The sequence below is a fragment of the Eurosta solidaginis genome, chromosome X (genome assembly GCF_040869045.1).
Source record: "Eurosta solidaginis isolate ZX-2024a chromosome X, ASM4086904v1, whole genome shotgun sequence".
Lineage (NCBI taxonomy): Eukaryota > Metazoa > Arthropoda > Insecta > Diptera > Tephritidae > Eurosta > Eurosta solidaginis.
Window position 1 is genome coordinate 139,752,900 of NC_090324.1, and position 26,919 is coordinate 139,779,818.

General features: G+C 40.7%; 2 protein-coding genes across 11 annotated transcripts in view; both read right to left on the reverse strand.

The window, feature by feature from the left end:
• Positions 1-26,919, reverse strand: part of LOC137235484 (calcium-dependent secretion activator-like) — a 2,443,847-nt gene that overhangs the window by 932,472 nt on the left and 1,484,456 nt on the right. The gene's annotated exons all lie outside the window — the stretch shown is intronic.
• Positions 16,101-20,694, reverse strand: LOC137234691 (uncharacterized). Its single transcript, XM_067758172.1, has 2 exons — positions 20,581-20,694; positions 16,101-16,328 (listed from the first exon to the last, which is right to left on the reverse strand). The coding sequence occupies exons 1-2, from the start codon at positions 20,692-20,694 to the stop codon at positions 16,101-16,103; spliced, it is 342 nt and encodes a 113-aa protein (XP_067614273.1).

Consider the following 26,919-nt stretch of genomic DNA (forward strand, 5'->3'; position numbering starts at 1 on the left):
GAAGTATTAATTGAGTGGGGAATTTCTGTTTCCAAAGTTCGTTTTATAGTAACCGAAAACGCTGCAAATATCATATGTACGTATTGTTAAATCGATTGTCTGGCCATTAAATAATATTCCCTGTTTGCTCGTACACTCAAGGAGTCAGTTCTAAAGTTGGAGAGCGTGCAAGATGCATTAAGTAAGTTCGGGCAGTGGTAATATTTGTTAAAAATAGCGTCACAAATTCTGATCAATTTAGAAAAACTTTAAAGGAAGTAGGTAAATCTGAAAAGAAATTAATTTTAGATATCAAGACTCGTTGGAGTTTTTAGAGCTTATATATGAATGCTCTCAGGTGGTGCTACATGCTACCAACGGTCCCGAAATGCCTACTCGAAAGGAAGTAGATTGCATTTAACATATGATACTAGTTTTAAAACCACTCGAATTTTCGACCACAGAAGTATCTGTAGAGAAGTTTGTTTCAATATCTAAAATGATACCAATCATAGGTCGTGTTTAGGCCACCAGCCTAAATATTACGGACCACCCTAACGCGCTCACCAATTTATTTTCTTCATTACCGGTAACGGCCAACACCTGCCGAGCGCTAACTTCGAAGATGAAAAACTCGACGAAAGTTGGCTATCGGCAGGTGCCGCAGGACTTTTTCTCGTTTGACTCTTTCACTTCTTTTTTGGAACGTTCACGAGCCAGCAGCTATCCGCAGGTGAGTAATCTAAATCCAATCATTTTCCAAATTTTACACTTTAATAATTTGCGATTGTCATTGAATTGATATTTTGTAATTAATACCTTCGAATTGTACTTAACTTTCGAATTCTGCACTTTGTGTTTTGAATTAATTACTCTTTTTTATGAAATACAGCGATTAGTTGTTCTTCTTAAAAAGTGAATAAAACATTGTTATTAGTTACTAATTCTCTGTTTATTTCTTTTTATCTGCGACGCACACGCCCGACTTCCCCGGGTCCATACTGCCCCCGCAACATTTGGTTCATTCGCGCCGAGGAAATTAAGCGTAGACAAAACAACACCTTTTTTAAAACAAAACAAAAAACAGCAAATTTGGATATTTCAGAGAAAATTAAAAGAGGTTATTTAATCATCAAAACAAACCAGCATTGGAAAAAGTTAGACAACAAAACCAACGAGGAGCGTACACCAACTCGTCATCACACACACATATATCCATTATCACTCATACAGTCCATTACAATCAACAGCACATCATCAGTCACAGTCCATTATCACTCATACAGTCCATTACAATCAACAGCACATTATATCATCATCACATCATCACATTCATTAGTCACAGTCCATTATCACTCATACAGTAAATTACAATCAACAGCACATCATATCACCATCGCAACATCACATTCATCAGTCACAGTCCATTATCACTCATACAGTCCGTTCAACATCACATCAACACAGCGCAAACCAAAGATCAATTAAAAAACTTAAGGTACGTACGTGGTTGCTTGGTAATGCACACATTTTTTTTCTAGTTACTGATTTATGTACGGAAAGTGCACACCGTGATAGATACAACAAAGTTAAAGTAAGTAAAATTGCCTTTTGACTATTGGGTAATTCCCCAAAGCAGTGGTAAAGGTTACCCGACACCGACTTGCCTCCAATTTCGACACCTTTAAATAAACACAAATATTCAGATTAATTAAATCAATGGAGACTTATATTAGACGGTTTCCGTAGTCGAGTTTGAACAAGACTTCAACTCCACCCCGGCCGAATCCCGGAACAAGCACACCCTAGCACTACTGTAAGAGGAGCTAAGGACACTATGGAAGAAAACCAAGTCTGCATATGAAAATCTTCTCGGCAAAAGTGATTTGTCCAAAGAGGACCTGAGTGCGCTTACGAAAAAGAATAAAGTTGCTTCGCATGCTACCTACAATGCATGTCTGCTGTGGCGGCTGAGGTCGAAATTATCACCCCACAGCCGGCAAAAGATGAAGCAAAAGAGGAAAGACCCTTCGCGCCGTGGACATAAAATGCGGCTTCCGCCTTGCGATACGGATGTATTTAAAGACGACTGTTCACGGCCATTTACATTCTCAAACCGATCTGAAACATATCGAGAAATTATATTATCTAAAACAAAAAACTCAAGCGGGGGCAAAAGAAATAGTGGGGAGGTGCTCGTTAACAAACGAGGGGTTTGCAACCGCCTGGAAAAATCTAAGTGACAGGTATGAAAATAAACGTATCCTAGTCAACACGCAACAAAAACTTTTATTTAATCTGACGACAGTCGAACAGAAGTGTGGAAAATCTATTAAAAATTGCAACGTGAAATCGAAAATTGCATTTCTGCGCTGCAATGCCATATGATTGACATCACAAGTTGGGATGCAATAATAACCTACTTGTGTTCAACAAAATTCCCCGAATCTCTACCTTGGCTCTTTGGGACCAGACCGTGGAAAGGAAACTGATATACAGAAATGGGAGGATATGGACAAATTCCTGTCTAATCGCTTCCAAACTTAAAAACGGTTTCTGGCCTAGGGGTAACAAAACCACAAAATCGCCCAAAAATCAAAATTCAAATTAAAGGGAAGATTCGACAAAACTTAATTTTACCAAGCTAGCGTACCAAAATTGGCATGCAAGATGTGCAACAGTACGGAGCACAAATTACGAAATTGCCAAAAATATCGTAGGCTGTCCTCGTCAGGGAAAATCGGTTTTGTAAAAGCAGTAGTTACTGTCTGATTTGCCTGTCGGGGGACACACCGTGACACGATGCACTTGCCCATTTAATTGCAGCACATGCCACGCAAGGCACAAAACTTTGCTTCATCTTGCGACAGCACAACCCAAGATAACTCCCCAAAGGCGGACTCAAAACGCCACCGACAACACACCTTCAACCTCACAGCATGCTAGGGTAAGGATGGAGTGTGAAAAAAGGCAAGAAAACATCAATAACGTCTCTTCGTGTCATGGTAACACAACTAAGGGGGTGTAATTAGGAACAGCACGTGTTAATATTCACTATAACGGAGTGAAATTTTCTGCCAGAGCGCTGATTGACTCTGGGTCAGAGTGCTTCTTTATAACAGAAAGACTCAAGAAAAGAATAAACCTGCCATCAAAACGTTTGTATGTGCAAGTGTCGGGAATAAATAATACGCTATCCGCGCAGGTAAAATGATAGTGTTCGATTAAGTTAGGTTCGCTTACAGACCCATTAGCAAGCATCGATACAGTGGTCCTCGTCCTACCACAATAACAGTGGACTTTTCGACGTGCCAAGTTAGCGCTAGGACTCGGCAAACCTTCCTTGATTTGATCCTGGCGGATAAAAGGTTCTTCATTAATGAACCAGTTGACCTCATACTTGGAGGCGACATCTATCCCCAGATAATACTAATCGGTATACGGAAGAACGTTTTAAATACGCTTCTCGCCCACGAAACCGTCTTCGGTTGTATTTTAAAAGGTCGTGCAGAAGCACCCAACCCAACTAATACACGGGTATCCTTTTTTAACGAAATTAGCTTAGACAAGCAACTAACCGCTTTCTGGGATTTTGAAAACATACCTACAAAAAAGGCCCTATCTGAAGATAATGCCTATTGCGAGGCACTATATAAAACAACAACGGGAAGGAACTCTGATAAGAGGTACACCGTCGCCCTTCCCTATAAACAGGATTTTCCAAAAACCCTCTGTTTGGACCCATCTCTTAAGAGCGCCTGCTGTCAGTTCTATCGCAACGCGACACGCCTTGCCAAGACACCAGCCCTACAGACGGAATACAACAGGGTAATGAAAGAATACGCCACATTAGGGATATGTCAAAAGTGCACACCGTAGTCCCCCCACAATCAACTGATTGCTATTTCTTGCTGCACCATGCGGTGATCAAAGAGGAAAGCACAACGACTAAATTAAGAGTCGTATTCAACGCGTCGTGACCGACTTCCAACGGCACGAGTATGAACAATGTCCTACACACAGGCCCAGTACTTCAAGCCGACTTAACAATTCTACTCCTCCGATGGAGATTTTTCAAGTACGTTTTTAACAGCGACATTGAGAAGATGTACAGACAAATCTGGGTACAGGAGAATCAACCACAGTATCAAAGAATAGTTTTTGGTCTTAAGGCAGGTGCCCCTATTAGCATTTATGAACTCAACACGGTAACTTTGGGGTCAACTGTGCCCCCTATCTAGCGATCAGAACACTACACCAGCTTGCAGATGACGTCGAGGAGTCGCTGCCTATCGCATCGCACATCTTTCGAAACTGCGTGTACGTCGATGACGTCCTTTCGTCAGCAATCAAGGCTCGCGACGAAATCATGGCTGCATTAAAATCAGCAGGATTCCCTCTGCGAAAGTGGACCTCCAACTGCGGCAGGATACTAAAGGGAATACCCAAACCTCACCGACTTACAGAGGACTTTCTGGAGTTCGAGGACGCGACTATGGTAAAAACCCTAGGCATCCGTTGGAACGCGCATTCCGATTACTTCTATTTTACCGCGAAACTAATCGAAAACCAGGACATGTTAACAAAAAGGGCGATACTATCCGCCATCGCCAAACTCTTCGACCCTTTAGGCTGGCTCGCCCTAGTTATCATCGAAGCCAAGATCATCATGCAGAACATTTGGCTGGATTGGACGGATTGGGACGAAACGGTATCGAAAATCACGCTATATTGGTGGAAAACATTTATGCAGGATACCCGGCGATTAACTAGATTCGGATACATCGGTGGGTGCACTATACCCCAACCAACGATATCGAAATTCACGGCTTCTGTAATGCATCCGCAAAAGCCTACGCGGCTACGGTCTACGTTCGAGCTAAGATAAACGATCAGATCTCCGTTAATTTACTCATGGCGAAAACAAATGTGGCACCAGTAAAGACAATTTCATTACCACAATTGGAATTATGCGGTGCTGTCTTGTTGGCCGAAACGTTGGAAACAATGGTGGAGAACCTGAACTTAGGCACATTCAACATTCACCTATGGACAGATTCGACCATCGTCTTAGCATGGATTCGAAAACCTTCTTGTTCCTGGTCAACATTCGTAGCTCACAGGGTGACAAAAATCGTCGAAAAGGTAGGAACTAAAGCTTGGCGTAATGTCGAGTCAGAATCAAATCCAGCGTACTTAGCAAGCAGAGGACTTCCAGCCACGGACCCAGTTGACAACCCTTTGTGGTGGCAGGGACCTTCTTGGCTGCAAGAAGGCAAAAAGAAATGTCCATCTCAAGACGGACAATATGTGTCGCATCATGCCTCACTCAAAAGCAATTTGCGATCACAGTTGACAACGAACAACCACACGAACTGCATTTTTTTGTAAAAATGGTTAAAATTTTTGTTCTTTTCAAGTCATGCAGGGTGGCACTGAACATTTTAAGTGGCTAAAATTTCACAGGGTGAAGTGAGAATCTTAAAAATGTTTGCCGCTGAAAGTGGCGACTGATGCGTACTTCGCCGACACGCTTGTGCCACCACTTGCATTGTGGTTCCGTCGTCGTTGTAAGTCGTTTGCGATCCACCTCACCTTCTATACCATTGTGTTTATTGCTGGGTACGTCGTCGTTAATTCGATTAATGATGTCGTATCGGTCGTCACTCGTACTCGGTGGTATTACACTCTGAATTATCCCTGACGTTGCTCCAATGATGTCGTACCTGTTGTTACTCGTTCTCGGTGGTGTTGTACTCTGAATGGTCTCTGACGTGGCTCCCGGCTGTGAGTGTTGAGCAAGGGGTCTGGTTAGAACCAGATGGCCTTCTCCACATGATGTCGTCAATTGCCCCGGGCATCACATGTAGGACTGTGTGAAGTGACGAGCCCCCGAGGCGTACCTCTGTCCTTACGGCGTCGGAGATCGTAGTGCTAACTGCGTTGGCCATTGCTATTTCGATGGCCACGCTTACCTCCGCTACTCTGACGTCGACGGCAGCATTCAATAGTGCTTATATCGTCCCGACCGTACTCCCAACAAAAAATTTTCCCCGGGGTATGACACCTCCTCGCATAGTTCCCTTCTTGGCCACACCTCCTACATACTCTGTTTGGATCGGTAACGCGAGTTTCTGGTGGTGTGTGTCGCTGTACGTTCGGTGGCTGATGGTGGGGTGATTGTTCCGTCTGCGGTGATGAAACTGTAGTTTTGTCACCGACGACGTGCCTCGCTACTTCGCGAAGTGATCCATCTGATGTCCGTGGGTAACCTTCGTGGATGCCCTCGTATTCCTCGGCGAGGAAGAGTTCTCCTAGAGTTTTGAAATCCTTTCGGCGAACATAGAGTAAATAATAGGGGTGGCTATTGCGGAAGATTCTTTCCAGGCGCTGCTCGTTGCTGTACACGGCTCGTATCATTAAGGTCTGTATCGCTAGTACACAGTCCTTATATCTTTCGCGGTCGTGCTGCCTTCGTTGCCGTATTTCGTCCTCGAGACGCTCGAAGTATTTGGCTGGTAGGAAAAAGTTTAAAAAGTCGCGCTTGAAGGTTGTCCAGTTGCTCCAGTATACGTTGTTATTGCGATACCATTGAAGGACGGTGCCACCTAGTAATTCGGACATCGTTTTTGTGAGCAAGTCTACGTTGAGCGTGTAGACTTCGGCTAGTTCTTCCAGTCGTTCGACGAAAGCTAGAGGGTCCCGTCCACCTTCATATTTCACTGACAACTTTCTTAGCTGGTCGATGATGGGTGCGGACATAACGGTCGGTGCCTGAGATGTACCGTTGGATGGTACCGCTATTCCTGATGATAAGTATTGTTGTGGGGTGCTGTGTTCCTGGGAGGTGCCTCAGATGTACCGTTGGGTGGTATCGCTATTCCTGATGATAAGTACTGTTGTGTGGGTGCTGTATTCTTGGGAAGAAACGCGAACTGGGTTTGCTCTCATTGTTTATCGGCGATGTTCATGGTTAGACGGAATCGGTTTCTTGGCCCCATTTACCTCACTCGTGTCTGTAGTTTCCTTATAAGCGGCTTCTAGGGATAAAAATTTTGCGTGTAATTCCAAGTCAACATTTGCTTTCGAAGCCAGTGCCGCTATGCGCTTTCGGCTTTCTCGGGTGGTAACTGTCTGCTCAATACCCAATTCCTGTGTGATGGATATCAGCTGTTCCTTTGAAATTTTGTCTAACCACGTGGTATCAATTTGGTCGGCCATTTTCCGGTTAGGTTTCTAGTCAGGAATATTCCTTCTGACGTTGGACGGATCCCCCGAGCGCCAATTGTAACGTAGCTTTTCCTTGCCCCGGTGCTTCTTCAATAAGTGCTGGGGTATACTCGCCGTGTCCAAGGTTTGCTTACAATAAATTTGTATTTCGGGGCACCTTGAAAATCGTTTTCGTATAAAATTCCCTTCATTGCTTTAACTCTATATACTATAACTATAATATAAATTATAATAAAAGAAAGATGTGTATATATACTTCAATTCGTTTTATGCTTGCTCTGTGATTAGTGGTGGGCTAACGGTCCTCGTGTCCCGTTAGGAGCGTTCCGTTAGGACGCCTTGCTGGTCGTTGCCTGGGTGTGTGTAAATGTATCTCAGTGACGCCTTGCGTCGGCGTGTTTCACTTACGGTTAGCGACTGCCCTGTCTCTGCTGCGGCTTATGTCAGTGCGTCTGCGTGAGTGTAGCTCTGGTATGGTTGGCGTCGTATATCTGCGTTTCTCTGCTGCGGCCGATTTCGTATGTTAGCGTCATTCTGCTGTGGTGAACGTCGTACGCTCGTATAATTCTGCTGCGGCCAACATCGTATGCTTGCGTGACTCTGCTGTGGCCAACGTCGTATGCTTGCGTGACTCTGTTGTAGCCAACGTCGTATGCTGGTGTAATTCTGCTGCGACGAACGTCGTATGTTAGCGTGACTCTGCTGTGGCCCACGTCGTAAGTTTGCGTAGCGCTGCTGCGGCCAGCGTCGTATGCTTGCGTATATCTGCTGCGGCCAGCGTCGTATGGTAGCGTGACTCTGCTGTGGCCAACGTCGTATGTTTGAGTATCCCGGCTGTGGCCAACGTCGTATGTTAGGGTCTCTCTGTTGTGGCCAACCTCGTCTGCTTGCGTGTCTCTACTGTTCCTGCCTATGCTTACGGCGGTGGTGCGCGGGCTCGTGACGCTGTGGGCCTTCGCTTAGCAGGGAGCGAGCGTGGTCTAAGGCGTTGTAGAGCGGTCAAAACAAGCTTACCCACAATCCTCAGCCCACGGCTTTCTCCTATCAAGGGAACTGTCTTGCGATGGTCAAAACCGATACGCCTTTCAGATGCCCTTCAATTGCTGCTCGGGTAACAATCACAACTTCGCGTCCCGTTGGGTGAATTCCGTTAGCCTCGGTACAGTCACGTTGTGGCGTTTCACTTCAATTCACTGCTACTGCGGATGCCGACGTACTTCTGCCACGGTTGACGTTTGGTTGAGCGCGAGATCACGATGCTGTGGAGGACGTTTGCTTACGAGAGAGCGAGCGTTGGCTAAAGCGTTGTAGAGCGGTCAAAACCAGCTTACCCGGGGGTTGCACTTCCCTTCGGCCATGTTGATAAACACTTCCCGTACTTTGGCGAACTTGTCGTTGAAATTTTCCATGTTGCTCATGATGACTCCGGTTTAGAATTGGTTTGTATTTTGTTTATACATATATTCTTTGCACTTGCCATGTTATCACCTCGGTGGTTTGCGATCGAATGACTGGTACCGGTCTGGTGTCCTCTTGTAGTGTGGTGATAGTAAAGTTAAACAAAAGTATAAGTTCAGTAGCGCTTATGCTCAGCGCAGACATCAGAATTCCCTTTATTCGTGAGTACTTTCTATTTTATACAAAAGTTCTTAACCTATACATATATAAATTCTTACATTAATAATTACATACAAGAGGTGCATGACTCAATAGTAAAAACTGCTTTATCAGCGAATTATTATATTGACCTACATATTGTCAATATGATTCCTACTTGAGCAATTTGGGTATGACGCATTAGTGCATTAGGTGACTTAGTGAAAGCGAATGAACTTATGGTAGTTACCTGGGTCAATGAACGAGCGTTTGTAATGTTAAGCGTGTTTGAAATGGGGTGAATTCCATGCGATACTACACCATCGGCCTTTTAAGTGAGCGTATATAATTTTATGCTTATCTAATTATAGACGGTCACTCCAATGTCACTGAGATAAGTGTGCCGTGTTGTTTCATTTTTCGTTGAATGTCCCAGTCAACTTGCTTGGTGTTACCAAATAAAATTTTTTTTTGAATTTAGTTTATGTCATTGTGGTAATTTGATATTGTGTGTATGTATGTTTTCTTTTTGCTTTTATTCGTTTGCATTTGCTCTGCGTGCAGTGCCCGTTATGCTCATTCTCGCTTTTATATAATAAACTGATTTTTTCTATTTTTTTTTGTGTATTTACTATAATGATTAATTTTGCTTAAATTTTTTTCATTGTGCAAAATTTTTGTTTTTTTTTTTGTGTTGAGTGCTTACGATTATGTGTGACAAATTTTTGTTCTATTGTTCTTTTGTTTTTGCTTTTTTTTGAAGTATCATATATATATGTACATTTGTATGGTTATGTGCTTGTGATTATGAATAATGTTTTGTATTAAGTGGTATTTTACTTATTTACTTATTTTACTTATTTTACTTATTTGACTTATTACACAGTCGGATTTTAAATGTGTGCACCCACTTAAAATCCGCTTGTCTTCTAGAAATTATTTTCTAATATTTATATACAAATATGAAGCTGAGAAAAAAAAATATTGTTTTCAATTGCTTAGATACAAATTATTATTAAATAACTGAGTAAATTGGAATATTTATAGTGTGATTTTCTTGGTTTTTGGTTACTAGCGAATGTTCTATGCTGTTTTAAGCCTATTATATGTGTAGCTTACTATTTCTATTCTACTGGGGTTGAGGTAAAAATATTTTTTTTTATTGGTATTTCCTATTTTATTCTACCGGAGTTAAAGTAGCTCACACTTGTCTCTATTGGTGGTTAAAGTAAAGTATATTATTTTTTTTTCTTTTCTGTACTGTTGTTGTTGTTGTTGTTGTAGCGATAAGGTTGCTCCCCGAAGGCTTTGGGGAGTGTTATCGATGTGATGGTGCTTTGCCGGATACAGATCCGGTACGCTCCGGTAACACTGCACCATTAAGGTGCTAGCCCGACCATCTCGGGAACGATTTATGTGGCCACATTAAACCTTCAGGCCATTACCTCCCTCTCCACCCCCAAGTTCCATGAAGAGCTTGGGGTCGCCAGAGCCTCGTCTCTTAGTGAAACAGGATTCGCCGCGGATAGGTGAGGTTGACAATTGGGTTTGGAGAAGCTATATATTGCGCTGGCAACCTGAAGGGTTGCGCTACACAGTCTTTTGAATCTGGTATTTCAGTCGCCTCTTACGACAGGCATACCTACCGCGAGTATATTCTGATCCCCTGACCCGCTGGGGTCTGTACTCTTATGACCTCTTGAATTGTGAGGTTTTCTTAATGAGACCCAGGTGCCTAAATATTTATATTTATTTCTAATAACTAAAGGTGATTTATTTTTGTAATAACAACGACTTCCATTGTTTGGACACATAAAGTAAGAAGCCTGTTACTCAAAAAAATTATTTTGGGCTTGTGATTGATGGAAGAGCATAGTAGTTTAACTAACCGGTAAACGGAAGGTACAGTGGATGCAAAAATTTTTCATATCTTATAAGTGTTCTTTTTATGTTTTCGATATTTTCATATATTCCAGCAATTTCTTTGATCTTATTTGTCATGCGATTTCTGCGGCGGCCACCAAGACAGAATCGTCATGACTTTTATGAAGAATTATTTTTATTTTTATTCCGGGATTTGCCACATGCACAACCTCTTTGGTAATGCATTTATTTGATCTTAGAGATCTATCAATTATTATTTTAAATTTGCCTACTCGAGTAAATAATCAATCATTTTCCACCAATTTGTCCCTCAGGACAACTGTGTTTTCCTTATAAATACCAAGTCCTGTATTGGCGGCATTTGTACAACGTGTGTACAGCCTGATAAGTAATTGTCCTAAGTCAATTTTATCATCTACAATCAGGTTTCTTGTATTTCCTACGCTACCATTTTTCTATCCTAAGATGAAAACGAGCGCGACATGTCTTGTTGCTGCTGTGTGCTATCTTTGTCCTCCAGGACATTTCGATTTGAGAGAGGAAATTCAAGGGAATATAACTATTTTTTGCTGATTTTTTGGGTAAAAAAAAGTTTGCTAGTTTAAGCTTTAATGTTTATTCAAACATTTAAATTTTACTCTTGTCCTTCATTAATTTTTAATAAATTTACCTTATTTAGATAATAGGTATTTTAACAATTTATTTTTAAAATTGTAATTTTTGTTTTCCTTTTAATTTTTTTTTCATATCTAATTTAAATATTTAAAATTTTTCCTTAAAAAAAATTCTAATTTTATTTTTTCAAATTAATTTTATTTTCTTTTGTCCAATTTTACTTGTATGTTTAGTTAATATTATTAAGGTCTAAGAAAATGTTTGTTCTTAATGGAAAAATTTGTTAAAATTTTTTTTTCGCATTTTCATATATATATTTTTTTCAATTCAAAATATGTTATTACATTTTCAATGATCGCATTAAAAATTTTTCAATAAGGCATTTTAATTTACAAAAAAATTATTTTTAAATTAAATATTTTTGACATTTCTAGTTTTATTGTAATTGAAATTAATTTAATTTTGAATTTATTTTACAGAGTGTTGTCTAAAATTAGATTTTATGCTTCTCTTTTTCTACTTTTCAGTTTAGTTTGTGTCATTTTCAAACTTTTTGTGAAAAGAAATTTGTTAATCCTACCATATTTATAAAAAAAAAAATTCTAGGCAAAAATAGAATTTTTGCCAATGGTTAAGCGTCACAGGGCCGCTCAAGTTATTTCTAAAGATTAAAATATACTTATATTAATTGTGTCCAACATGCTGCCAGTTTTCCTTCATGTCTGGTAATGTCTGGCCATGTAAAAGGTTATATAATATGTTTATGTTGATGGCTGGTAATGTTTTCTAAACGTCTGCCGCTAGTCATAATTTTCCATCAATATTCCACTTCCTTATGCATCGCAAATTTCATATTATATACCATCCATTATGTTGCTAAAGTAATGTGCTGCCATTTATTGTTATTGCTGCTGTTGAAAAAGGATTTGGTCGCCTTGTTTGTCTAGGTTAATCCATCAATCTCTAGCTTGCAATACTTTGCGTTTGTTTAAATTATTTGTGGGTTATACCATTATCCGTGGAATATCCTCTAGCCGGTTTGTGGCTCTTATTTTTATACTTTAAAAGAAACTTGTTAAACTGGCAGGATCTCCGTTCAGTTTGATTATTTTTTGCAGTTTTGCAGATTTTAATCTAGACTGGCAGGATGTGGTGAGTTAAATCCTGCTTTCCGATAGGTTCCTCTGACCAGCTAGATCTTTAGCACTTTTGCTAATTCTGATCTAGACTGGCAGGATCGCCATGTAGTGTGGTGATAGGAAAGTTAAACAAAAGTATAAGTTCAGTAGCGCTTATGCTCAGCGAAGACATCAGAATTCCCTTTATTCGTGAATACTTTCTATTTTATACAAAAGTTCTTAACCTATACATATATACATTATTACATTAATAATTACATACAAGAGGTGCATGACTCAATAGTAAAAAATGCTTTATCAGTGAATTATTATATGCATTAGGTGACTTAGTGAAAGCGAATGAACTTATGGTAGTTACCTGGGTCAATGAACGAGCGTTTGTAATGTTAAGCGTGTTTGAAATCGGGTTAATTCCACGCGATACTACACTCTGAGCATGTTTTTTTCTCGGCTTTATTTAATTTTGATTATTTTTATTATTTCCTGATATCGTGGTTTCGCCGGCTTCCGATGGTATGCCTTCAGATCGGCGATGCTTGCCGTCTTCTCCTTCCCGCTATCGATTTTCCTTAATTTGACAATTACTGGGGAGACGTACCCCAGGATTTGGTAAGGGCCATCATATTTGGGTGCCAATTTCGCTGCAAATCCTTCCGTTGCCTTGGACAAGTGATGCTCCTTGGCAAGAGTTAATTCGTCGACTACGGGGGTCCATTTTCTCTGCCGTAGGTTATAATGACGTGCTTGATCTACCGCCGCTCTCTCCATATTCCGCCTCACTAATATAAAGGCTTCCTGCAATCTGTGGGACTTATCCTCGGCCGAGGTGTGAGTTGCATCTGTCCCAACGTTGACTTCATCGAACAGGGCTCCTGGCAGTCGTGGCTCCCGTCCTTGCACGAGGAGAGCTGGGTTATAGCCTGTAGAGGCGTTGACACTAGTATTTATCGCTAGCTCTATTTCAGGAAGAAGGTCGTCCCATCGCTTGTGTTTTGCGTTGGTAATCTGCGCTATGATTCGCTTAATGGTCCTGTTTGCTCGTTCGGTTGGGTTTTCTTGGGGGGTATCGGGTGCGGTGGCGGCCACCGTGGTGTGATGGTAGTGTGCTCCGCATATCACACCGTATGCCCTGGGTTCAACTCCCGGGCAAAGCAACATCAAAATTTTAGAAACAAGGGTTTTCAATTAGAAGAAAATTTTTCTAAGCGGGGTCGCCCCTCGGCAGTGACTGGCAAGCGCTCCGAGTGTATTTCTGCCATGAAAAGCTCTCAGTGAAAACTCATCTGCCTTGCAGATGCCGTTCGGAGTCCGCATAAAACATGTAGGTCCCGTCCGGCCAATTTGTAGGGAAAATCAAGAGGAGCACGACGCAAGTTGGAAGAGAAGCTCGGCTTTAGATCTCTTCGGAGGTTATCGCGCCTTACATTTATTTATTTTTTTTATCGGGTGCGGTGTATTGTTGTTACCCCGACTTCCTTGAGGTAGAGCTACCAGAGCGTATTACACTAGTAATAAAAGAATATGATATCGGAGATGCTAATCATCGTTCTTGGATGGAACACACACTTATTTTTAACTTGTATGCGTCACAAAGGAAAGCTTAAGCTGTATACCAAGGAAAGATTCATTCTGTTTTGATCGTTTTCAAATTGATATTAATTCTACCTCTACCAGCCATGCCATGGACGCACGGCGGGGCCCGTTTTCATCACAAAACAAAAATTTGAAAAATGTGCCGATACTACGATCACCTATTGCATTTGTTTGCCAAGAGTTCAGATTCGAATGGCGTTGAGGCATCGCCAACATTCCACGTATAAGGATGTAGCTGCGATTTGGTCCAAAGCGAAGAAATAATTGAAGAGTCAATACAAAAACAACTAGAGCCAGTAAAAAAACCCTACCACCCAACCATTAACTTCGTTTTACAACTCAAACCTATCGATTTTAACTGGTTCTGAAAGGACACAAATTTCACAATCCTCTAGTGGTATAATTATAAAGGCATATCGTCGATGCCTTTGTAAAACCATCTATGGACCAATTGCAAAACCTTCTATCTGTCGAATTTGAATTTTACCGGAAGCAGAACAACTTATTTTACACCCTTCACTCTTTAGGAATTTTTCCATGATAAACTAATGTTATCGTTTTTTCTAAATAGGTTAGAGTATTTACTTTGTATGTACTTATAAACGCTCCTGTTTTGTCCCCCTTTAGAGTTTTATATAAGTAAAAGGGCTTAATTGCAATTTTGGAGCTCACATTTAATTTAGCCGTTATTTTACAAAATTGACATTCAAGTATGAACGTGTGCAGTACCACCACAAGATTGCACCTATCTGTTAATCGCAAATGCACTTATTTTGCATACCACAAATTCTAGCAAAACAAAAAAATTTTGTACATAATGCACGAAGCTTATACTGTACATATAATCTTAAGCAGGGTGCCCAAATAGAATCAATTGCAGCTTATGGGAACAATATTATCTTGGGTACACGCAGTGGCCAACTCACTATATATTGTGTCGATGAGAATGGTGGGTAGTCATTTCACTTTTATACACAGTACAATGGCTACAAAAGGATGTGCTTATTTGCACTGGATGTAAAGCCCACAAAATTGCCGACTCGTGAAATGACTACCGTAATTGGTGTATGCTGTGCTGTGTGATGAAACGCCAATTACCATTCTTCTACTGGAAATAAAGCGGTAAAACAAAAAAAAAAACGCAATCTCAAGGGAAGACATATGCCTCATTATAATAACCAAGCATGGATCAACTGCCGACGATCATTTTCGTTATATTTACAGCTCTTCTTCTGGGCTCTACTCTGAAGAATGTCCTGCTTTTCAAGTACGCTGGCAAGCTTTCAAAAAAACCCGACCATACAGTTACTACATCACAAGAAGCCTTTACCAAACGTTGGAGTTGGAATGAATGGGTTACATTACCTTTACAATTTTCCGGCTTGCTATGTTAGCGCTAACCATACTTGACAGTGCTGGGCCTGGTAAAACAACTCTTATAGGTGGTACATCAACGTGTTTGGTTAAGATGTTGATGGAAATAGTAGTTATCCATCCAAACCGCCTGGCAAAGGAATAGAGTCATCTAAATCACAAATGCAATGTTTAAGAAAACTTGCCAAGAAGTTTCGAAATGTTCAAATGCATAAATTGGATTGGTTGGATCGATCGACATTCCGCAAAATCGAAGTCATACATGAGCGTGGAAAACGTATGTCCAACTAGTGATTGAGTTCCCAACTGCAACGTTCCAAGATTATAATTATTCGATTGTTTATTTCGAGCCTAAAGGAGATACAAGTTACAAAATGCGGTCTAAAAAAAATTGGTCACTGTAACAGATTCGGATATTACAGGAGAATATTGTCGAACGAAAACATCATCGCCTGGCGCGATCCGGACGCTCACGTATATCAAGATGCAAAGCCTACTGCTATTATGGGCATTTAATTGCATACAATTGTTTATCGCTATCCAATATGTGTATTCAGCAGCGAAGAACAAGATCTATTATTGAAATTTTAATTTTATTTGTATTCACATCGTAAGGCTTTAACGAAATTTCTAAAATTTATCAATTGGGAAACTTAACATGAAGTTTTGCAAGCACTTTCCTTATTACAATTAAGAAATCTTACATATTTTGCCTTCCTTCATCGCTTTAATTAGATTTGTTGTACCGGCGGACAAGTCGGTTGTACCCCCCAGTTTATTGCGTTTACCTAAAATGTACCTACATATAGTCTTAAGGTAAATTGATTCACGTGTATTTCGAATTTTCCAAATTAAGACAATCTCGACAAGGCGACTATTTATTGATAGAATAAAATCAAAGGAAGGATTGTGGATTACCTATTAATTTCAAAAACATTCGGACTACGGTATGCACAGTAATGGTTTCACATTTTGTCTTAATTGGTATACACATTTATAATAACAAAACATCTTACACCTTACCAGCCAAAAAAACAGGTCCATTGCTCATTCATCAAACCGGAGTTCTTTAAGGCAAGTTTCCATTGTTAACAAACGCGGACTTATTTTGTGCGCTTTTATAGATAACTAGAAGACCCGGCAGACGTTGTCCTGCCCTAAATTTGGCCTATCTGCATACATTTTTATAAGCTTTTTCCGTTTGACTCTGCCCTCCCCCCTCTTCACTTTTTCCTAATCCTTTTATTCACTCCTCCCTCCGTCTTTTTCACTTCATCTATCTCCATCTTCGTATCATTCTATCTCTTTCTCAATCTGCTTCTCTCTTCTCTCAATTTCTTCTCATTCTTCTGCATCCATTATTGCCTGTCCCAGAGGGTGGTATGTATTTTATTCCAGTCCCAGTCCCACTCCGATTCTCAGTCCCAGCCCTAGTCCTAATCCCAGTCCCAGATCGCCTCTGGAAAATATATTACTCTGTACTAAAGCACTCATCAACAGCTTACATTTGATATCCATATTGTATAAACACTGTCTAGGCATTCACTAGCCCACGTTTTGGCCTATATCTCAGACCCTAGTCACCCAGGGGTATGAAAATTGCCCTCTGCTTAATCACTCATCCACAGCTTTCATTTGATATCCATATTCTATAAACACACTCTAGGGGTACCCGGGTCCACGTTTTGGCCTATATCTCGAGACCCTAGTCACCCAGGGGTATGAAAATTACCGTCTGCTAAAGCACTCATCCACAGCTTTCATTTGATATCCATACTCTATAAACACACCGTAGGGGTACCCGGGTCAACGTTTTGGCCTATATCTCGAGACCCTAGTCACCCAGGGGTATGAAAATTACCCTCTACTAAAGCGCTCATCAACAGCTTTCATTTGATATCAATATTTTATAAACAAATTCTAGGGATACCCGGGTCCACGTTTTGGCCTATAGCTCGAGACCCTAGCCACCCAGGGGTATGAAAATTACCCTCCACTAAAGCACTCATCAAAAGCTTTCATTTAATATCCATATTCTATACACTCATTCTAGAGGTACCCAGGTCCACGTTTTGGCCTATATCTCGAAACCCTCGTCACCCAGGGGTATGAAAATTACCCTCTACTAAAGCACTCATCAACAGCTTTCATTTTATATCCATATTCTGTAAACAAATACTACGGGTACCCGGGTCCACGTTTTGGCCTATATCTCGAGACCATTGTCACCCAGTCACCGAACCTATATTTCAAGTTGGATCAAACTACACACGGGGTGCAAAACAAATTCAAAATCAGTTCAGTAGTTTAGGAGTCCATTGGCCTCAAACTAGAGGTTTACGCCGATCATTTTATCGGCGGCGGTGGCGTAGGCACTATTATATACCGGCGGCGGCGGTGTGGACGGCGCGCCGGCGTACGCCGGTGTTCTTACTTTAAAAAAGAATGATTTTTCTATTTAAAAAAATAATATTTAGGAAAGGTTTTGTTTGTATGTATTTAAGGAAATCAACGTGTTGGCCATTTCGGAAAGATCCGGAGTTTTGCCTCAAGATCTCGCAGACCGTTGCAAATTTTTCAGGAGTAGCTCCTTGCGGAGGGATTGTCTCTCGTTCGCATACCCCAGATAGGCTGCGAACCTAACCCCGGTCTTTGGAATTGGTACTGCTGCGTCTGCTGAAAAGAAATAGAGATACATAAAATAGTCACACTTTAGTCTGTATATATCGTGCAAAGCGTAGTTTCAAGGAATAACTCCTAATAATCGTCGCAAACACAATTCCTTTAAATCATTTGTGGCTCCTTGGCGGTCACGCACAAAGACGACCTACGCTTGCTATTAATGGTCTATTAATACTCATGCCTCTCGTGGCACGGGGCGCCTCCAATTTTTCGGCTGCTTTTAAGAGCTACAATTCCCGATGTGAGAACAGAAGCAATCCCGACTCCAGTCGCTACCACGCCTCCTGACCCTCACACCATATGCCAGCACAGAAGCTATAGGACTGCGACTTCGAGCTCGTACCTTAGTCGACATCACTTTCCGTGAAGCTGTGGGTGTATCTCCGAAGACTTTCCAACGGGTGCTTTTGTCGCGCTAGGCTGCCGAGCTACACCATAGAAACACCTTCAAACGTCAGGGAGTGACTATTCGGCCAAGGATGCCGTCCTCGAAATCATAAGCAGTCTAAGTGGATGTCATTGCGTAATGGGTGAAAACCATATAATCCTCGGCGCATCCACATAATTAAAATTTTACAAGGACCTTGGATAAAATTTTTAATATGTAGACCAAAGTTTTCAGACGTTTGTGTTCACAACATTGATTTCAATAGTCTTCGTTAAATCAACACGATATTTTAGAATGAAAGTCGGTCGATTTTAAGTTGAAATATGTTAACTGCTGTTTTCCGGCCTTATGATATAAGAGCTCATTATGGATGACCGCGTAGCTTCAGTTTTCAGACTAGTTCGACTCTCCACTACGTTAGGGTAGTAGCACACACGGTCATTAGTTCGACTGTCTTGGGAAAGCTTTTGCTTCACCACTTTTAATGTTCTTGCGATGGACAAAGCCTCACCTGGTAAATATATGTGCCCACGTATTCACATTTGTAAAAGGAGCCGTAACCTGTAGGTGATATTTAAACTTGGCTGATAGGCTATAATCAATGTGATTCACTCCAAGGGACTAGTTTTGGATAGGGCCGCCAACTTTAGGAAATGTCAAAGCGGGAGACTTGGGTGTTGAAGGATGAAGTGTGTAAATCAGAACTAACATTTCAGGCGCTATTGTATAGTTTCGCAAATAAACAACAGATATTTGAATGTAAGCCCAAGTGATTTTTCAAACCCTTCTCATGCGTACATATATCCTCAATTTAAGTATGAGGTAAGAATCATTTCAAAGGAGTGTTTATGCCCCTAGCAACTAAAAGATTTTGCATCACTGATTTGGCTTATTCTTACAACCAATCGCAATATGAATTTTTTAAAAAATCGGCACCTTTTTTTGGTATTTGCTTTTTTTAACAACTTGAGGACAATTTGAAAACATGTTCGCCGTGGGTCATTTTATTGGAATTCATTGTTCATTATTAATTTTTTGAAAAAAATATACAAAGTGAGGATATAAATTTATTATATAACTTTTATTTTAGTGTTTTATTTTAATAATTTGGTGAATTGTTAGAAAGAGTTAAATTTCGCAATTAGGCTAAGTTTAGGATCGAGCGTAATCGCATCGCGCGATGCGACGAGAATCGCTGTTAGCGATAAATTATATTAGTGCATATGGAGATGTTTATGACAAAGCGATTTAGCGTAAAGCGAATTGAGCGATTAAAAGCGACGAAAATTTGCAACCAAAATATTTTGATTCAGTTGAGCGAAATTTGCGAAACAATATGGATGTTTTTATTGAAAAGGTATGTGACAAGCAGTGTTTGTGGAATTTGCGTCATGCAGATTACCACAATCGCGATTGGATGCACTTGATATTTTTTTTGTCTTATGTATAATTTTTAAATATTTTTTTTGTAACAAATAGCTATTTTCTAATAATAAAATTTTACGAGTTAATGTACACATGTTTCTTTCTCTACACTGCCACAACGTGAATAAAAAATGTTGAGTTATATTGTTGAGCATTCCATCGCTTGCGATTTCGCTCTACTATAAACACTCAATCGCCAGCGATAACGCTAGCGAGAATGTAACAAGCGATGGAGCGTTTCTCGTCGCATCGCGCGATGTGATTACGCTCGATCATAAATTTAGCCTTAGTTTCTTATAACTGGCAGTGCTGCGCATCCGTTGATACCACTTTCGACCATATCCGACCAATTTTCGACATGAACAATAAATGGCCTAAACAGTCTTAAACGAATAGAAAATATAGTAACGCGCCGGACGCCGCCGCCGCCGCGCCGATATTTTTGACATTCGGCGGCGGCGTGCGAAAAATTACCAAAATCGGCGGCGTATGCTCTACCTCAAACACAGTGACACGTGTTTTTTATATATTAAGATTTGTGCCAATGGACGATGGCACATTGTTTTCGCACATGTTTTTCCTTTCGATGATATTTTATCTCATACTCCATCCGCATTCCTGATCCCCCTTTTTGCAATCTTCAATATTGAATGTACCGCCTCTGATCAAATCAACTTTGTCCTCAAAACCATCGGGTAATGTCGATTCACGACCATCTTTTTCCAAAGCATAATCAACCACACATTGACCGGTCATGCCGGTGCTTCCGATAATAGCAAGGCGTTGCATCATGAAAGATTATATTTCGTGTGAATTGTGTTAGCTTCACAATTTACGAATGTGAAGAGATTGTGTATTTATCAAAATATTTCAATGTAAAAGGCTTGCAATCGCTTGAATCGCCTTGATTGTTTGTATTTCCTGGAAAATAAAAAGCGAAATTAATTTAATAAAAAGGTAACAAAATTTACAAGTACAAGTATACTCACCACCGCGTTCATAGTGTACCTATACAATTGTGTCAACTAAGCGATAAACATCAAAACTACAAACAGCCTCGCTCACCTGATAAAAATCTCAGGACTAGAGTTACATTTTTGGTACGTAAGAGTAACTCAAGCTGAGTTGTGTCTGATAGTTTAATAAAACTTTGTAGTATTTACAAATGAAATAGTTGCATATATTTCCGCGGAAATAAGAATACTAGAAGATTTGTAGCCTGCAACAATGCGGAAACATACGGAAAGCAAAATTTGTTTAAATTAGAGTCAAAATATAAAGCGCCACTCGTGTAACATGGAAAAATTCCACTTCTAAGGCTGTTTACACAAATGCATAAGGGCAAAATTATATAAACGCTTTGGTCGCTTCAAAGCAAAGATAACGTATGGCGTTTCGTTGTTTTTCGTATGGCGTTGTCAAAGCGTAGGCACGCAACCAAAGCATTTATGTAAATTTTTCGATACTTCGCCCGACAGATGAATTAATGAATGCAACACAACCAAAGCATCTGTGTAAATCCGCCTTAATTTTTGTAGCTGTGAAAGTCTCCTGCAAATAAAATGGTAGTGTAAGTGTAAACAAATCAAACTCCGATATGACACTACTTTATTTTCTATGTATTTTTCTTGTATTTTCTCTTATATTTTTTGTCGCGGCAGCCATTAAGGTTTCAGTACTGGTGTAAGTGTGTGAACTATATTAAAAAAAACTAACGAAATACAAGAAAGAATACAACGTAGTTCATTAAAAACAAACAAGCAAGTTTGTATTTCGATAGGGTTTTTTGACATTAGGCCGTTTTTTCTTTATTTTTTCTGACAAATGAAAATTTTGTTTTTAGTTTCAAAATTTTGTGCATAAAAACACAACTAAATTCAAAGTGTAAATTGTGTGTGCAAATGAGTTTTCAATAAGTGTACATTTTTCAGTTTTTCATAGTTAAGTAATTGGCCTCCAGATTCTTATGTTACACAAATATAGTGAACTTGGGTACAGAAATTGAAATTAAAAAGTTTTTCACAATAATTTGAAAAACTCTACATTTTCTGTGCATTTTACACTTAAGGGAGTAACCCTCCATAATAAATTAAACTTTTAATGAAAATCAATAACTCTGAACTGAACACTTTTCGCCATGATATAAAATTAAAATGCTGTGGAACAGAAGCAAAACTTTTGTGATTACATAAACCCTCTTTCAAACTTTTACGTCTCTGCACAGAACCCTAATTGACCGTTTTTAACCGAAACAACAATGGCAACCCACATTTTCCTGTTATGCTCACTTAAGCGAGTGCCTGTCAGAAAGAAGTCAACACACTTGTACTTGTACACTATGACCGCGTGCTTTTATATGAATGACTTTTTGCTATCCAGGAAGTGAAAAGTGTAGTAAATGTCAAAATTTCTACACTTCACCTCTGATGGTCAAGCAGTCAAGTATTGCAATACAGACGTTAGGCGTCGGGCGCTAGCCATTTCGCATACTACATATCGCATGTCGCGTATTACATATCTCTATCAACCATTCATTTGGTTGAGATTTGAAATACTGAATTCCACGTATTTCAACATTATCGACAATACGCGTCGAAAATAATTTTGAATGGTGAAAACGCAACTGCGCAAGCCATTTTTTTATACCCTTGATATAATAGAATTTCCAGTAAATACATCGACTAGCTTTTGTTTATTCAAGGCCTGAGTGAAGAACATTTTTCAGTAAATAATAGGCGTTTACATTTATTTGTAATTTGTATTTTATTAACATATTCATCCTGTTATAATTACACTCACGGAAAATATTAGTGGCACAACGAGTCTTTTGCAGTTTTCACATAGTTTTGCGGAACTTAAATCCCAAGTAGAATATTCACTACACTTTTACATCTCATTGAATTGTAGCATCTCGAAGTAATAATCTTAATCCACAAAAAAAATTTCCTGATTTTTAGCAATTTTTTTTTTGTAGGCGAAAATTACCAACCCAGCGGACACAAAAAATTACCAAAAATTAGGAATTTCTTTTCTGGATTAAGATTAATACTTTTAGACGCTACAATTCAATGAGATGTAAAACTGCATACTCAGAAAGTCCTAGTGAAAAATTTACGTAGGATTCGTGTTCCGCGAAGCTATGTGAAAACTGCAAAAGAGTCCTTGTGCCAATACTATTTTTCGTGAGTGTAATTATACCAGGTAAATATACTCAGATAAATTCTGAAAATTCTTAGGATTCGCATTTTTTATTCGAGTTTTCGAACATTTTGCGTGATTTTATTATATATATATATAAAAGTCCTTCAAACACTTATTCACGTGAGTGTAAATATTCATAAAATAAAGCTTGCTTAAGGTTTGTTTAGCAACAACCTTTAAAACAAATCTCTTGATTTAAACGCAAAAAAATGTCTATATGTTATATGTTAATCATAAATACATACAAAAATACTTATGTATAAATTAGCTTTATATATGCAGTGTACTTATAAATTTCGCTGCCAATAAACACATTTACATATCTAAAGGCATATTTCTACTAGGTTTTAAATATACGACCCAATTAAAAAAAAAAAAATACAAAATTATTTCACTTTTGTTAGAAGTTCGAAAGTACTCACTTGGATCGAGTATACTCGATACCTCTAACGGAGTATGCGTACTAGTATGGATACTTTGATCCGAGTATTTTTAATGAGTACAGGTACCGATACTTTTTCTAAAAGTTCTATCTCTAGGCACTACCATGCCGCTTGCCAAGGCCGTCGGTTCTATGTACCGGAGCGACTCGGGATTTTTCCCGACCAAGGACTGCCATTTCAGTGTAACCCCATTTAATTTGTTGCATCCCTTCCACAAATTGTCATCCTCCCAGCAGCTCCTTGCAGCGGGACTGCTCCATATTCTCTTGCTCTGGGAAGGTATCGAACCCAATCCGGGTCCGTCTCCTGACTCCGGTGCTGAGAAATGGTTTTGCTGCATCTGCCGGAAAAGAATCTTTTTAGGACTGTCATACTCTTGTCAGTGTGTCTCGTGTAAGGGATGGTTGCATCGGACAGGTTGCTCTGGGCTAGATCACAAAATCAGATTTCCACGTAATTTCTATAAATCTTTTGTGGCTCCTTGCTGTTCACGCCCTAGGACGTCCCGTAGTCTGTGGCTTAGCGCACCCTACCTTCCAGCAGCTTCTCTGCTCAGCAAGCCACAAAAAGTACTCGCTGTTGCTCGCGCCCCACGGAGCCACCAACTCACACGGCTGCTACCACTCATACCTACAATCTCCGTAGTAGAGTAGGAGCAATGCCGAGCATCAGAACCTGCCCAGTCTTCTCTCAGACTCTTAGTCCTTACCTCCCTTTGCACCGTTTGCCAGCACAGAATATATACGTTTGCAACATCCGCCCAATGCAGATCCTATCACGGACGGTGCCACCTTCCTAGATGTTCTGGTCTCCGCGACGGCAGCCCCCCGACGGGTTTCATTGCGCCATGTTGCCAGGCCGCATACCCAAATACACCGTGTACCCCAATGCTTACCCAAGGACGTCCAGTCCCAGGGCCACAACAGCAGTCGCGCCCTGGCCTTCCACAACCCAGGCGTAGTCACCCGTCACTTACTCCCAGAGTGACGATGTCTCCCCCTATGCACTTCAGAGTTCTGCAGTTAAACTGTAATGGATTAACTGGGAAGATCACGGAGATAGTAGATTTCATGAAGCGGCACAACATCCGCATTGCTGCGATTCAAGAGACTAAACTCACAGCAAGATCTGCATTACAGACCTGTTCTGGGTATAATGGCCACAGAAAATATCGCGAGAGCGGAAATGGAGGCGGCCTCGTGTTTTTCATACACCACTCTGTGCAATATCATATATTTGATCCCGACATCGTCCGCAGGCAGTGTCTTAGACCGTCAAGGATTATCTGTCCGGCCAGGCGATGCAAACCTAGAAATCATCAACATCTACATCCCTCCTGCCACCTGTTGCACCAGTGGATACCGCCCTAATATCAGCGCCGTACTCACTGGCAACAATCGCATTATCTTAGGCGATTTCAATGCCCATCACGATCTATGGCATTCAAACTTGCGGGTGGACAGTAGGGGTGAGATCAAATAGAAGAAACGACGTTCTGCATAACAAACGGAGACCCCCCACACGTATGGTAGCAAGCTGTCACAGTTCGCCTGATATTTAAATCGTGAGCGCAGAACTCGTAAACTGCGTCAACTGGCAGCCGATGGTAACATTGGCATCCGACCACCTGCCTATACTTATTTCGCTTGAGCGTTCCGCCCACTCCATTGTCGCAGAAAAACGCACTTCCATTAACTTTAAAAAAGGAAAGTTGGACGATTAAAATCCTTTACAGACAACCGCTTTGCTGCCCTCCCTATCCCAACTGATGCCCGCCAAGGGAACCGTGCTTTCCGCAAGGTCATTGAATCCGCCTCGGCTCGCTTCATTCCCGCCGGTAGAATTTTCGAAATTTGGCCCCACTTCCCGGCGGAGGCCGCAAGTTTAGCGAGACGACGTGACCTTATAAGATAGCTCGATCCCGGCGACCCCAAAATAAGGGATATAAACCAACGCATCAGATTGCTTGTGGATGAACACAAGCAGGCGAAATGGGAGGAGCACCTAAGCCCTCCCTGCCGTTGCAGGTAAACTTTGGTCCACCGTAAAGCCCCTATCGAATCCGTCTAGGCACAATGACAAAGTTTCCATCACCTTTGGCGATAAAGTGCTATCGGATGCGAAAAAATGCGCGAGCGCTTTCTGCCGACAATATATAATGCATTCTACGGTCGACAAAAATAGAAGGAGGGCCAACAGACACGCACATAAACATAAATTCAGCGCGTCACCAATTACCATCACCGCCAAAGAGGTTGAGGATGCCATCGGTCATGCTAAACCATCCAAAGTAGTGGGCCCAGACGGCATAGCCATGCCGGTGCTTAAAAGCCTAGGGAAAGAGGGTTTCAAATATTTAACACATGCCTTCAGCCTGCCTCTTTTCACCTTTGTCATACCCGAAAAATGGAAAATGGCCAAGGTTGTCCCGCTACTAAAGCCTGGGAAACCAGCTAACATAAGAGAATCATATCGGCCGATATCTCTCCTATCACCAGTAGCCAAGACGCTTGAAGCCATTCTGCTCCCCTACTTCAAAGCAAATTTGCAGCTATCCTGCCATCAGCATGACTTCAGAAAACTCTATAGCACCACCACCGCGCTAAATGCCATCAGCACCCAGATAAATTGCGGTTTAAATCAAAACCCTCACCATAGAACAGTACTCGTAGCGCTAAACCTATGAAAAGCTGTTGATATGGTCAACCATGGCACGTTACTGCAAGAGCTGGAAGGGTCTCCCCTTCCCCAACGTCTTAAAAGGTGGACCGCAAATTATCTGGGTGGTCGGCAGGCATCGGTGCAATTTAGAAATGAAACATAAAACCTAAGAATAATTAAACAGGGAGTGCCAAAAGGTGGTGTCCTATCCCAACTTTAGTTTAATTTCTACATATCTAAGCTACCTTCGCCACCAGAAGGAGTTACTGTTGTTTCCTACGCCGATGACGGCACAATAATGGCCACGGGCCCAGGCCCAACGATCGATGAGCTTTGCAGCAGAATAACCGCTACTTCCCTGATATTTACAGTATATAGAAAATATTTAAAATTTATACAATGCTTGATTTCAAATTCTTTAAATTAATATCATTTATAAAAAATATCTGTTTTTGTGTGCAGTAATGATAACTTAACTACGGGTCGCAACATTTCGTCATCTGTCTCTGCGTTGACCACACGCACGCAGCCATCGGTACCTGGATGAACGTTAAGTATACGTCCAAGCTTCCATTTCGTAGTGGGCGCAGTATTGTCGTGTATGACCACTACATCGTTGACTTGTAAGCTTTGATTTGGTCGAGACCACTTTGTGTGTTTTTGAAGATTGACCAAATATTCATATCACCAGCGCTCTCAAAAATGTTGT

Excerpts from the sequence above, each read along its gene's own strand:
- LOC137234691 (XM_067758172.1), bottom strand. The coding sequence starts at position 20,694 with ATGCAACGCCTTGCTATTATCGGAAGCACCGGCATGACCGGTCAATGT. Across the intron at positions 16,329-20,580 it reads CCGATGGTTTTGAGGACAAA|GTAATCCACAATCCTTCCTT; the intron begins GTTGATTTGATC and ends TGAAATTAATAG.